The sequence below is a fragment of the Anneissia japonica genome, unplaced genomic scaffold (assembly GCF_011630105.1).
Source record: "Anneissia japonica isolate Jap-2015-1 unplaced genomic scaffold, ASM1163010v1 scaffold1203_len951721_cov167, whole genome shotgun sequence".
Taxonomy (NCBI): domain Eukaryota; kingdom Metazoa; phylum Echinodermata; class Crinoidea; order Comatulida; family Comatulidae; genus Anneissia; species Anneissia japonica.
The window spans coordinates 121,302-136,777 of NW_022722325.1; the positions used below are offsets into that span (position 1 = coordinate 121,302).

Here is a 15,476-nt window from a genome sequence, read left to right on the forward strand (position 1 = left end):
GGTGTTGCACGGATTATCACTAAAGCGCCGAATGCAGTTAATTTGAACAACTGAATCCGTGGTGTTGCACGGATTATCACTAAAGCGCCGAATGAACCTTCTAGGTTTACGTGAAAGCGAAATATTGTGCGAAGGTTCGATCACTTGTGTTGAAGTGATATTATCTCGACCAAATTTGTGTTGTCTCCTCAGGGAAAGTTCCTTGTATATAGTTCCTTCCTATATATATATATATATATATATATTTATAACTTGTACTTTTTCTTTAAGGCGCACTCAGCTTTCAACCTCACCGAGAGCATTGTTGTGATATCGAATTTCGTGAATTCTTTAACAACACTTTTTGAAAACCCAGCGAAATTTGAAATGTACAGCGAAGAATGGTATATTCACCAGTTGAATGCAACACTACACTTGTTAGCAGGTTTACAAAATCGATATTCACTTGAAGATCTTAGCAAGTAAGTTTATTTAATGATAAAAAAAATGCACCCTACCTGGTAGTTTATTTCGGAACCCTGACTGAGGAGTCGGCTCCTGGTTTCGATCCCCACCATCCCTACCGGAATTGTCGAACACCCTGTTGCAAATTTCTGGAGCCGCCACTTGAACTAATGCAATTCCAAATTTAAGTAAAGTTTGATTATGTATTGGCATATTAACAGTTTTGTGTTTGGTAGAAAGCAGGTTCCTGAGTCAAACATGTTTATTGAACATCAACAACACTACTACCACAGTGCTATTGTTTAGCCCCACTTGTTTACAATGGAAAGGATGTTCACTAAATATAACTTTGGGAATTTTTTTTACAGAACTGAAACAAATCTGGATATGTTGAGTTTCTTTTTAGATGAAAGCACAACAGCACTCATCAACGAATCTCTGCATACGGCTTTGAGGATTCAGGAGATGTATTTATCAGGAGAAATTAGGTATATATAAAACAGTAAAAAATTATTTTTTTTAGAAAAGATATAGATAAGTTAAAAAATTTAATTTACTAATAAGTAAAAATTGGAATTTTATGGAGGGGAACAATGTGGTAGGCTACTTGATGGCTCATTGTCATTCAACAGGACAGTGTTGTTTTTTGGGGGTTAACTCTTAAATGCACTTTAATCTATCTGACTGTTGAGAGTCCTTTTGAAATTGTGCTACGGTATGGCAATGTCATCAGACACGTTGAAATAATGTTTAGTTTAGTCGAAAAGGTTATTCAAATTATTCCAAAGGGTTCCAGGTAGGAATCCTGTATTTTTCTCTGTCAAGTTTCTTTTCGGAATTGACCAATTATATTATATATTATAATATTTTTATAAGTTATTTTTTTTTCTTAATACCGTAATGTCTAACATGTTTAATAACTGTGTGTTATCTGCAATTTTCAGTCTCATAGATATTGCAAACTATACTGAAGAATATTTTGAAGATGCTGGATTACGAGAGCATGTTCAGCCGTATATAGAAATTTATAATTTGATACTCGAATCAATCATAAAGGAAACACATGAACAAGGTAACATTACCCTTTAAAAGTCTACGTTACAGGCACATTTATGTGTTATCATAATAAACGTTTTACAATACAATGCTTCAATCACTATGTATAGTAACACATATTGCTCCTTTTCTTTATAACGAATCAAAATTTTATTTTGGAAACACTAGTACATGTAAATTTAAAAAAAAAACACTGACCATACGACGATGGATTCTTGATGACCTTACCACTACAACGCATGAAATCAGTTCAGTGGTACTTACTTCCATTCTTTGCAAAAAAAAGAGGAAGCAGAGTTTTGTATATATTCCCCAAAAGATGGGTCCCCATGCTATTAGACCTATAGTGTCTAGGCAGCCTTAACAACAGCCATAAGGTATTGCTGTAACAGACTCGTAGATCATTAAGTGCGCCTTCAGTGTAATTCACCCATGTAGAGATACACAATACTCATACATTAAGTTTTAAATAGAAAGCATTTGAAAATATCCTAGCATTTGCCGAACTTACGAGATAATGTTTTCGATTGCATAATGATCTATAAGCGTCTAATATCATCTTTGTCATTACGATTACAACAGATTTTCTGCCCAAGGTAAGTCAGAGACTTACCTTAATTCAACACCATTTAAACACGCTTTCGGATTGCCGATGAAGTTCAGCATTAGGAATGGAAAAACACAAATGAAAAATCAGACTCAGCCATTAAAAATCGCTCTAGTTCCTATCTACAAGAAATACAAATATTTTGTTTTATCTATTTATATAGGACGTATACTGCTTGATCTGTTTAACTCCAGTGTTCCTTTAGAAACATTATACAAACAGATGGATGTACCCGTGGGAGAACTAGAGGCTACTCTTCTTACTCAGTTCGTCTCTATATATGAGGTATTACGGATTTTCTGTATTGTAGGCCCTACATAACTTTCGATAACATTTTATATTGTGTAAAAGGGGAATTTATGTAAAAATAGCCCTATGATATTAATTATCACTGAGTACATGCTTAGCTGGGATGGATGGCAGAGGCAGGGTAAACGTTGCTGCTCCAATTCCTTTATTGTGCCTCCTAGGGAGCAGTCCAGACATTGTGATAGCGGTGACCACGGATGGTTGACACTCAGGGAGTTAGATGATGAGGATACTTTTTTTATTATTTCTTTATATTCATTGAAATAAAGAATAATTGTTGTTAGATAGTTGGGGCTGCTTTTGAGTTAAAACTTAGCTAGAAACTGATAGTTTATATAGAAAAATAATATAAAAAAATTAAGAAATGTAAAACAAATAAAATATAATATAAAAATAGAATACCGCACAGCCTGATACTAAGATGCAAAACTGAGCTAGCGGAGCGGAGCCTTCAGGTGTAAAGTTAGCTCATTATTAGGAAGAAGAAAAATTGATACACATCAAAATAAGCATACCATTAAATATCTTTTTGATGACCTGTACTGAGTCACACATATAGATGTTTATTATGAATTTTAACTTAGACATTTTTTATGAGGCATTATAGTTAGAGATGCAAACGACAGGTCGTAGTAGGGCTTCTTTTGAGAATCCATTCAATTTACTTACCAGTAAAAAATATTTACTCCTTAGCTTGCTCATATCTACAATTATGGTATGTGGAATGATGTGTTCTGCGATCCGGAGAACTTTCGACTGACGTTAATATTTAACGATATAGAACCATTCAACATCACGGCGGTTCAACAATCAATGTGCAAAATGAACACGACGGCCTTCTTCATTCATGCAAGTAATGCACACAATATAGATGTACTCGCACTGGTAGCACAGGTAATACAAACGTTATGACTCACTTTTGGAGTCTTTCCTATGATGCTATATTTTGTATATAGGAATATATCTGTCTCTTATACACATCTAGATGTGTATAAGAGACAGGATACAAATCATCAAAGAAAGGTAAATACCATGTTCGAATAAAGGACATAATAATAAATCATGTAGCAAAGCTTTCAACGAATGTTGTCCTATAATAGATAAATAAATAAATTGTGTAATAAAATGCCTCTGACGGGATTCGAACGTGCGACCTCCCGCTGTCAAGGCAAGCGTCATAACCAATAGACAACAGACAGATTCAAATTACGTCAGATACACTCTATTACACAATAGGTACGGCTGGAAACAAATAATAGCACATAATATAAATCAAGATAGCCGTTAACACTGTTAAATTATATATAATTCATCAAAGAAATGTAAATACAATGTTCGAATAAATAATATTTAATGTTAAAAGTTTAATTGCATCAAATGTTGAAATTTGAATTAATATTTTACTTTTTAACTGCTTTGTTAACATCAACGTGAAATTAAGATAAACATTGGTGCTTTGATTAGGTAACTAAGAGGAAGTCTAGCAAATTATTGTATGTGTATTATTTAATGTTACAATATGCTTTTTTATATACTTTTAACCTAATTATTTTCAAATAATCTAATTGTTCTTGAAGATTGATAGAATTATATACCCATCAGAGAAGACTCCACTGGAAGATTCCGAATGGGAAGATGTTCTTGAAAGGACAATAGAAGTAGTGGAACTACTTTCCTGGCTTAGTAACGTTTATAGCATGCCAGGAGATGACGACTATACAGATATTCTTGCGCGGCTTATGGCGTTACAGAACGAGCAAAATTCACAAAACATGAAAGAGTGAGTATAATATAGATAACATTTTTATTCAAAGTCGAGCACGTAAACCCACAACCACGGGTATGCAGGCTGGCACTCGCAATGTTGTCAACCAAGGTCCATTTCCGCCGGCCCATTTTCCAATAATGAAAGTGATGGTTATTGATAAGAGCGATATTGGTAATGGTGGTGATGATGATAGCAATGATGATGACGATGGTTCTGACTTTGATAATTTTGTTGACTATGATAAATAACAAAATAAATATACTCTCTTTGTTTAATTTACAATGTAACAGTTTATTAAAAATTATCGAGGATGTTCTTCCGTATCTCAATGATGATTACTCTTGGATAAAGGAATCAATCGGGTCAGCTGAGCACACAATGAATCTTATAACACACTATCAAAATATCAGGTAATTAATTATGCAATGGTAAATATTATCTCATATCTGTTCTTTTTGTGGTATACTTAAGCATTAGTTGTGTTGAAAATATTACACAAGACAATGATGAACAAAAAAATTAAAGTAAATATTTTTATCATTTAATTACCGTAAAACCTCGAATTGAAACCCTAAGCTTCTCCTTTTTTTGTTTTTGCAAACTTCATGTGGGCTTATTTTCGAGATGGGTATCTTTTCGAGGCCACTTTTTCAATGTAAGTGGGTGGGGGGCTTTTATTCAAAAGGAATGCTGTAAATTGTGGGAGTTTGTATTATAAAACATCAATCTGTATCATGGAGTGTATTAACTGGCATTAAATCACCTACACTACTATATAAATCAATCTCCTAAACTAGATTTGCAAAATAAAGAAGGGGCTTCAATTCCAGATAGTCTTCTTTTCGAGATAATAATTATTATTTAAAGCTTGCCATCTACAAACCAGTGTACTCTCGCTAATTGTTAAACTGAGTAATTAGCATATGAATGTGGCAGTATTGTATACTTAGTACAGCTGTCTCTTATACACATCTAGATGTGTATAAGAGACAGACTTTGAACAAAAGGCACGAACTCCTTTCAAAGTGCAGACACCGTGCCAAATTCCTACTCAAAAACACATAATACCTAATTTGTATCTACACCGGCCCAACCCCACATACACCCGTCAAATTTGAAATTCCCTTCACTCCTGAAGATTGCCTAGTGCATGAAACAGCCTGTAGAGTGAAATTACAAGTTCCTTATTGTTATTATTATTATTATTATTATTATTATTATTATTATTATTATTATTATTATTATTATTATTATTATTATTATTATTATTATTATTATTATTATTATTTATATATATATATATACATATATATATATACATATATATATATATTTACACAGTATAATTCTAAATTTTAGAGCTGATTACTAACTATCTTAAATTAGAGTGACAATCACTCCACTAATACATCATAACACACGAACTAGTTACCACATTAATAGGAAATAATACCATGCCTTATACCTTTCTAGCCGTTTACTAAGTTTGTTTTGTTTTGTTTTGTTTTTTTTTTGTTTTTTTTTTTTGCGTAGCAAATTTAATACAAATAATTTAACGGCTTAATGCCGCCTTCAAAGAACGAATAATTATACTGAAGTGCCTTGCCTAAAGTCCAACTCAAAAATTGGCATTGTCATGGTTTAACAAAAAAAATAGGCTCTCAACTTCTACTCGTTTCGTTGATAATGATTTAATCAAGAAATCCAAGGTAATACGGGTACATTCTTTTCATGTTTCAGCTTAAATATTTGTATAACGAATATGACACCTTTGAACCTATTCTTTGTGATGAAGAAGCCATAAAAGCAACTTTCGGTGTTGATGAAAGTGCTGATCTGGCGAACTTTGTTGTCACAACCTGTAGCATGCGTATGATCATGGAAACTGATTTTGTTCAGGAAATGTCCTCTACTATTGATACATCTGCATTATTAACTGAAGTGAGTGATACAGTAATTACTAAGTAACAGATAATTATCATAAATTCAGCTAATAAAATTGATATATTACTTGGATATCAATAATTTATTACAACAAATATGATTGCTACTAGATGTTTTAGTAATTTTTCCATCTTTTAACATGTAAAAACTCGTATGGAAAGTTAAATATTATACGCTTTATGTTAATAATTCCTTGCTTTTTAATAGATTGAAGAGGTATCATATCGACCTTTTGACTGTCCTGTTTTCTATGCCGAAGTTGAAAAATTTGTTCATGATGTTATTTCCGTGTCCGGTAACATAAGCAGAATGCTGGAGGATGAAATCTTTTTCGAGCAGTACATTGGTGATGTTATCGCGTTCTTGGGTTTCTTAAATGAACTTGATAGCGAAGAGATAGAAGGGTAAGGTTATTCTGTGTAATAAAAGTGCATAGATTTATGTATTTCTTTTCTTCTAGTATCATTGATTTTTAATGATAATATATTAATAATTAATGCTAATTTAATTGTTCTTATTATTATTTTTTCGTTTTTACGTGTTTTTGTTTTTCGTCTGACAGAATGACCTCAATCATTTCGATCTTAGAGCAGTTCACATCCGATGACATGAATACTGATCTTCTGAAGCTTATTATTGAACTATTCGAATATGGAACGCAAGGACAGTTTAATTCAAGTACGTTTTACAATTCCAACTACCTGATTGAAACATTTAATATTTAAAAAAATGGATAAGCTTAGGGGGGTTACATACATAAGGAAACAACTTTAATGTGTGTTTATAAGCGATCGGACTCAAGAATCCGTTAAAACATTATTGGGCTGATGATGCAGCGCTTGTGGAACTGATACATTTTAAATATATACAATATATAATGATTTATATATAATGGTTTATATATAATGATTTATATATAATGGTTTATATATAATGAATGATATATATATATATATATATATATATATTATTATCACAAGACTGTCGATGATTAGGATAAAGATAATGATGTTGATGATAATGGTATTAGTGAAGACTATGAGGATGATGATGATGATGATGATGATATGATGGTATTAGTCTCTATCTGTCATATAGCTTAACGTTATTATTCAATCTGCAGCTGAAGTATTAATTAGGCTAGCCGACATATTACACAACTCAACTGCAGTCTCAGATTGGCTGACTGAGACTACAGATCTATCCCCAGAGACGATTGATCAGATAATGAATCTATTCTTAAATGCTGATAAGGTATGCTACTGAACTGTTTTCATTTAGTCCTAAATATAATTTTACTAAACATTGTCAGCAAATGATTAAATTTGATTACAGATATTATCACAATGAACGCGATATGTTAAGATATGTGTGTTAGTACCAAAATGTACAATATGTAAAGTTTATTGTGTATACAAATTCAAAAGTGAAACTAACAACTGACATCCTCATGAAATATTAAATAATATTAACATAATATAGTTTAGTGAAGTATAGAAATATTATACAACAAAATATGTTTATAAATAACATTAAATATCAATAGAGCTACTAACATTAAACTAATAAATAATAATAATAATAATAATAATAATGATAATGATAATGATAATAATGATAGGCTTAATGATAATAATAATAATAATAATAATAATAATAATAATAATAATTATAATAATAATAATAATAACAATAATAATAATACTCGAATTATAGAGCGCATATTGTAGAGACCTATTTGCGCTTAACAATATTCATTGGATCAAGATCACATGTTTCTCATGGCACACATACTCAGGTTCCTGAGGAGAATTCCATAAAGTTTCAGCTATATGCCAACACGGCCTCTAAGCGCACGCTTTACATTATTTCCCCTGGTGAATGGATCAAGCACACATTGAACACATACTCGTTCCCTGGGGAGAATTCCATAATGTTTAAGCTGTAATCAGCGCATTTTGTGTTTGAACCTACCGGGTACCCAATAATTGTTTTCCTGGGTGGAGAGAGGGAACCGTGGGTAAAGTGTCTTGCCTAAGGACACAAGCGAAATGCATAGCGTGGGATTGAACCTCCGACCTCAAGGTTGAAGAGCCGTATCGCAGCCGCTGCGTCGAACCTCTCCTGAAAACTTCTACAATGTTGGTTATGATTATGATAATGATTAAAGCCAAAATTCAACTAATGATTATTAAAGTATATGATTATCAGTATAAGTATGAATTATATTTATTATATATAATACCAATCGTGTTGAAGCATAAACATGTATCATTAGTCATTAATACTCAATCGTCAATTTATTATTTTTATCAATAAAACTAATACTATTCTTTACCGGATGAAGCCAGCATTGACTGCCAGCGAAAGCTCGTGCCTAATGAAATTACATCTTTAAAGTTAGTCTCAGAGTGTTGCCTCATCATTACCTGTTATCAATATATGTTCGGACTAACACGGCTACAACTACTTTTACCATACTATTTTTTTGTTTTGTTTATCATAGTTAACTTATTTGGATGACTCCTCTGATATTGATATATATCATCTGATTTGCAACGAATCAACATTTGACGACCTCTTTACTTCCGAAGAAATGTCTTTGGAGCTTGTCTACGCTGTGATATGTTCTCCAACAGACCCCAAAATAATCCAGTATATTTACGAAGCTATTGATATTCTAAAATTAATTGAACATGTAAGAAACATCATTTAATAAATTATAAAGATATGTTCTAATCTGGTTTTTTTTTAAATTATAATACTAATTAAGTTATTATAAAACTTTCTAATGTTTGTATCTTACATATGCTTTTGTGTAAGTTTAATAATGATAATTATTACAACTCTTCCAATCTTTGTTAAGGAGAGTTTGTTAATAAGCATTGAAAGTACCAATTTTATCCATCCCTTTGTTGATGCAAAAGCCATATATATATATATATTTAAACAAATAAATAATACGGTGTTATGCAATCCGAATCAGTTATGGGTTCTTGCGGATGTTTCATTTTAAAATGAAACCACTGTACTGACCTGTTTATTGTCAGGTATGACCGACGTTATTGTATCTCCATCCTTCGGTTGCTTTTTCTGTACAGAGTTGCATACCATTGGTCTTTACTCCCAAAAGCTGCACAAGCTTGTAGATTACCGGTATTTTTTTTTTCTTTCGTGGGAGTAATCCACCTTTATTGTCACTCTTTTTTCATTGTTTTCGTTCATTTTTTCATCTCTACTCTATATAACATTTCAAAAAAAATAAAAGTTATTAATAATACTAGTAAATAAAGTAATGTAATACTCTTGTAGAAATTAAAGCCTTCTTTTGTTTTGTACAAAGTATGGTTTTTCCATGGTAAAATTTGAAACAAAATCAAAAAGACATTTATAAAGAAGTGGAAGTTCATTAAATAACGGTATTTCTGCATAAGGACCAGCATAAGTTAGAGGTCGGTTTTCTCTATTTGACAGAGTTGTATGATTGTTAGATGTGATTATTTGATCATTAGCCCTGCCACAGTGCTCTGCAAAGCAACCACTCTCCTGTACCACTACTGTAGGTAGACAGAATATCTTTGTAGATCTGGGTTTTGCTGGTACCTCTTTAAATACATTATGTAACATAACATGAATTAGCAAGTCATGAAAATAATATATATTCATGTATATAATGTATATTTACACATTCTTTAGATGAAAAATCAAACAAAACAATTAGACGATTCGTCCATGAAGGAGGACATGATGGAGCTGTACGAACTATTCATGGGTGTCAGTGACGAGAGTTTTCGAGAACTATTGGGTATATCAGACGATTTTAAAAATGGCATCATGAGTGTATACGATTTGGTTGCTGTACTATCAACAGGCAGTGAATTCTCCGACATATTCAGAAGGTATGTATATTTCTACTAGTTATGAAGGAAACCACCTTTGAAATTCAAGCTTGTTACTGTACTATAAGTTTCTTAAAAAACAATTTATTCTATAATTTGATTTACACTGGTTGCATTTTGTTTTTACTTTTAATGTGTATACATAGGCTTCATGTTTTAGCAATTTCACAAGATACCAGGGTTCTGGATATTTCGCCCCTGCATCATAAACACACTACATACATTTGTTGCTCAAATTACAGCACACGCTGATTTTTCATTATATTCATAATTAATAGTATTGGTAATGTTCTTGATGAATTTGAACCAATCCTTGGAGAAAACGAACTATACAAAGAGATTGCAATGCTCATGGATGCATTGGAAAATTTGGGGTTCATTCGAAATCTAATCGGAGAGCTTCCAAGTAAGTTTACCGTATACGTAATTCACTTGATTCACTTTAATTTAAATAAATGTTAAATATAATAAATCACCTTCACTTGACAGTTGTAAGTCACTACCCTATAAACTCTTTTTTTTTTTTTGGATCGGCAACAACTGTTGAAATGGCGCCATATAAATGGAATGAGTAATTGATTGACTACATGATAGCAAAGTGGCCTTAATGTACTCATTATTTGTAATTATTATATACGTTTGATTGCTCATTTTTTTAGATTTTAGTGGTAACATCATTGAAAATAGTGCGTGGATTTTATCCAGCGAGTTTACCTTAATTAAATATTTATTAACTCTTGACAGATGCAAAATCTTCAAACGTATTCTCATGTAAATGTATTATATAAACTTTAATTCAAATTATATTCTCAATATTATACTATAGAAAAGGTAAAGTAATTTAAATAAATAAATATTTTTTTTATATTATTTCATATAAGACATGCGCTCTATGCGTAAGTATTGATAATAATAATAATAATAATAATAATAATAATAATGATAATAATGATAATAACAATAATAATAATAATAATAATAATAATAATAATAATAATAATAATAATAATAATAATAATAATATACTTTTTTGTGATTTTTAAACCATTGACGTTTTAATTTGTAATTATGTACTATTATTCTAGCATTCAAACTCGGCAATATGTTTTATGACACCGAAGAAGTAGAAATGTTCTTGATTACCGAACTAGGGTTGTCAGAAAAATCTGCGGAAGACCTTCTCGACTCATTTGTCCTTCTTGAAAACGTAAGTTCAAAGTATTTCATTGACATATATATATTTATGTTAATTTTTATTTTATAGGAACATGTTTAGATTTTCAGAGTTTTAGCTATAGATGTTTACATCAGGGTCTATTTCAGGCACACATTAGCAATTTCTTAACATTATTATCAACGTTATGTATGAATTTCTTCATTTGCCATGATATTAAATAATGATATTTAATGAATTATGTCTCTAGTTTGTATCACCCCTAAATATCGTGTATACCAAATAGAAAACACATTCATAAGATACAGCCTAATTTGTTATTGTTTAATCATCTTTGTAGATTTTAGATTTGGAATATTTTGATTCGTTCGCAAGTGTTTTCTGCGATGAAGAGCAATTGGATAAGCTTCTGACTTTTCCAAATAATACGAGTACATCGGATATTGCAGATGCACTGTGTCACGCAGAGCCAGAGGAATTAGTTAAATTGGGAGATTTCTTATTCAAACAATTGGACGCTGGTGAAATTGTTATAGATGTAAGTTAAATACGCTATTCTGATAATAGGCCTGCCATCTAAATATTTAATGATGTAATAGGCATCGTTCCTTTACTTATGCTTCTGCCTTCTTTTGGAACCAGCTTTTAAATAGTATAGCTTCTTTTGTATCTCTCCCATTCAGACCCATTGCTACGTTGCTACTCACAGGCCTTTGAAATTGTCAACATGAATTTATCCAGTAATTAAATTTCATCTTAAATTATGGTTAAGATTTTAAGTACCCCACACCAAGTGAAAGGTTAACTTAGCAATATAGTTAGTTTAAATATAGTAATTCTTTCCGTGATAAATATATTTGAAGTCGGTCCTATTTCACCTTTTTCTTTAGATTGTTAAATTCTCAATAAGTGACCAACTTGAAAATGCAACTGAAAGTGTGAAGAAAGTTAACAATCTAATAAACCAGCTACAAGATGCACTCCCATCTTTAAAATCAACAATGAATATTAGTAACATTCTACCGGACAATATATTGGAGGATCTTTCTGGTACGGTCTCAGCACAAACTGCTAATGAAGCGTTACAAGTATTCGTCTGTGGAACAACTGTACAGGACGCAGGAGATATGACTCGCAGACGTAGAAGGGAAACGCGCAGTCAAAAGCGCGAAGTACCTGTAAGCGCTACACATATGGAGTTTAGTGGAGCAAATGGTAATGATATTATGCAAATATGAGAAAATTGAATGTATTGTCGAGTTTATTTGGGATAGACCTAATTTTATACTCAACATATATTTACCATTACAGTGAAATCAAAACGAGAAGCTGAAAGTACTGGAAGACAAAAGAGGGAATTGATTGGAGGAAATTACCAGTCAGACGCAAAAAGTATGTAGGCCTTTATTTTATTATTCAGCGATAATAATATCATACTATATGTAGACGCGTCTACATTATCAAATTCGTACGGCACATTACCCTTTAAAAATAGTACGGTAACAGCTGTACTTGTTAGGGAGCTTTGGATTGCACGACGAATGTAGGACGTAGAAAGTAATGACGCCGTAAAGAGAACGTTAAGGTCACCTCGTCAAGTAGATTCTGGAACGCATTTCGGCTAAATCTACGTATGCAGAGAAGGTAGGACGCCAGGTAGGTAGGACGGTCACGCATGAGTGATTCCGTTCCAGCGTCGTGTCGTCGCACAAATCGAAAGCTCCCTGATGTCGAACCTTCACTATTGGTTGAAAGCATCTCCGACACGACCTTAATATTCAGCGTAAAGCAAGTAAGTATTTGCTAAATATAAACATAAGTCTATAAAATGCTACCAAATGTTCACATATTTCTGAATAATGTCATCGTTTGTCAATAAATGTAGATTTTGATATTCATCATCAAAATCACCATCATCATCATCATCTCATCACCATAATCATCATCATCATCATCATCATAATCATCATCATCATCATCATCATGTGCCATCTTCGATACGAAGGTTAAAAAAAAACCTTCGATACGAAAGTTGGTCCCCATTGCTCTCTATGTAATACGATTTGCTGCTGCTCCTTTCGCCTCCACGTAAGATGTTCTTAAGCACCATCTCTTGATGGCATCACTCCATTTGATCCTGTCTCTCCTCCTGTTTCATTGCATGTGAAAAACTTTATTAAATATTCACTGTGTAGTTCATGTTTCTTCAATAGCACCTTTTTGTAATGATTTATATCGCTACATTAATAATGGGAAGGATGGCGTCATTGCATGGACCTACTTGAAGCCTGTTCTATTAGGAAAAATTCCATACTCACCTAATAGCCCGGCTGCTCAGAAAATCGTAAAAGAAGTAAGTATAACCACACCATTGTACAAGAACAATCATTCACTTAATCGATATAAAACTTAGCAGGAGTGAAACAATCACTAACTATCGATAGCAAGTTCTAGATAAATTTAATACTATACCTCATGAATATGTATTAGGTAATAACAAACAATTCTATTGGTCAGTAAGTTCCATTCTGTAATTGTAAGTAATAATGTGGTGGGGTAGAGGTGTTTTAAGTATTAACTCAATGTTTCATTAATACAATTATTTTTCTTCATAGGCAAATTATATGTTTGATGAGATCAAGCAGATTCGAGATTTCTCTGAGGCTTGGCTTGCTGGATCGGCAGACCTAGGTTCCTTGAATACAAACGAGTTTGATAATCTAGTGGTATGTGTTGGTGAACAAATAACTGTTGACAATTACTATTTTATTAGTATTTGATTACAGCAAAATCAAATTTTTGTGTTCCACATTCTTGCTACTGGATAAACTTTATATTCATCATCTTGTAAAAGTTGCCTTTGAATTTCAATATAACACAATTATCAATCAGAATTGTACGAACGAAAATGAGTGAGTGAATAAGTGAGTGATTGTGTTAGTAGCTTGTTAAGTATTGGTTGTGTTAGTAGTCTAATCTACCAAATGAAACCATACGGTTATAGATATTCGATCGTCTTTTATCTAACAAACTATATTATAATTATCATTATCAAGGTTATTATTAATTTTATTATTATTATTATTATTATTATTATTATTATTATTATTATTATTATTATTACTGTTTTTCCTATTACATTATTGCTATTGTATTATTATTATTATTATTATTATTATTATTATTATTATTATTATTATTATTATTGATATTACTACTGTACTATTATTGTTGTTAAACCCATTACAAATATTCACTTTATATAAATTTATTTAGGATTTATTGGACAATACATTCGTTCAGAATCTACTGACACAACAAACAGATATCGACGCAGATAGCTTGAACTCCGTGCTAACGGATGGTATTGGACTTACAGCTAAGGATATTAAAGATATAAATGTTCTAGCCGAATTCATAGTAAATTTCACTAACTGTATTGAGGTAGATCGCTTCGTTGGTTACGACACAGAGGCAGACATGTACGCTGCTGCTGAGACACTCTACGATGACAATAAACTATTTGCAGGTTTGTTTTACATTAATTTTAATGCTCTCCTAAGAAAATAAACTTCATTCAGATTCAAAAGTAATAATTATTTTTAAAAAAATGTTTTGTTTTGTTATTGTCGAGTCGCACATCGCACATGAGAACTGCTTACGCCGCCGATGTATATTCATGAAGGTTGGCGTAAGCACATACTGGTAGCTAGAGCGTGCAATTGCGACGGTTGTCATTCTTGGTGCTTCGTATGATAAACAAATGTACTTTTTGTTTAATTTCTGTAGCTGTACGATTTTTGAATATTGATGATGCTACTGAAGTGCCCCACCATGTTTCGTACAAGATTCGAGTGGAGATTGACAATACACCAGATACTGATTTGGTTACTGAACAGTAAGTAGTGTGCAAAACATTGATAGGAAAAGTGCAGAACAGTTGCACAAATAGCAATGACTATCGGATGCCCTTTAAATCTAATTGACCACACGATTACTAACGATTTGATCTGTCGATACTTTCAATTAAATACCTTGTGCATTAATTTTATTTTCTAAAGCTTTGTCCAGACAATCACATTTTCTTCGACAAAAAACAACTGTTTTATGCCCATATATAGTCATGATGTACCTATATATCGTCATTATGTGATATCATCATGCATGTATGTCACATGTTTTTGTCAAATCAAATTTGATAGTCTGCAAAGGTGACAGACAAAAATTCTCCATTATTAAACTAGTCATCTAAAGTTAAGAATCACTAGACATTTC

General features: G+C 32.0%; 2 protein-coding genes across 2 annotated transcripts in view; both read left to right on the forward strand.

Annotated features, from left to right (window-relative positions):
- LOC117111836 overlaps positions 1–4,598 on the forward strand; it is a 26,283-nt gene extending 21,685 nt beyond the window's left edge. Inside the window, exons 26-32 of the mRNA XM_033254838.1 lie at positions 271–461; positions 813–932; positions 1,389–1,516; positions 2,271–2,392; positions 3,110–3,310; positions 3,994–4,196; positions 4,475–4,598. Coding sequence (XP_033110729.1) covers positions 271–461; positions 813–932; positions 1,389–1,516; positions 2,271–2,392; positions 3,110–3,310; positions 3,994–4,196; positions 4,475–4,598 — 1,089 coding nt within the window. The remainder of the gene's footprint in view (positions 1–270; positions 462–812; positions 933–1,388; positions 1,517–2,270; positions 2,393–3,109; positions 3,311–3,993; positions 4,197–4,474) is intronic.
- A 1,317-nt stretch (positions 4,599–5,915) lies between these two features.
- Positions 5,916–15,476, forward strand: part of LOC117111843 (phospholipid-transporting ATPase ABCA1-like) — a 31,088-nt gene continuing 21,527 nt past the window's right edge. The window contains exons 1-15 of the mRNA XM_033254851.1: positions 5,916–6,125; positions 6,336–6,532; positions 6,691–6,806; positions 7,252–7,382; positions 8,635–8,826; positions 9,825–10,027; positions 10,306–10,433; positions 11,113–11,234; positions 11,542–11,739; positions 12,092–12,416; positions 12,513–12,593; positions 13,415–13,554; positions 13,817–13,927; positions 14,478–14,730; positions 14,991–15,099. Coding sequence (XP_033110742.1) covers positions 5,916–6,125; positions 6,336–6,532; positions 6,691–6,806; positions 7,252–7,382; positions 8,635–8,826; positions 9,825–10,027; positions 10,306–10,433; positions 11,113–11,234; positions 11,542–11,739; positions 12,092–12,416; positions 12,513–12,593; positions 13,415–13,554; positions 13,817–13,927; positions 14,478–14,730; positions 14,991–15,099 — 2,516 coding nt within the window. The remainder of the gene's footprint in view (positions 6,126–6,335; positions 6,533–6,690; positions 6,807–7,251; positions 7,383–8,634; positions 8,827–9,824; positions 10,028–10,305; positions 10,434–11,112; positions 11,235–11,541; positions 11,740–12,091; positions 12,417–12,512; positions 12,594–13,414; positions 13,555–13,816; positions 13,928–14,477; positions 14,731–14,990; positions 15,100–15,476) is intronic.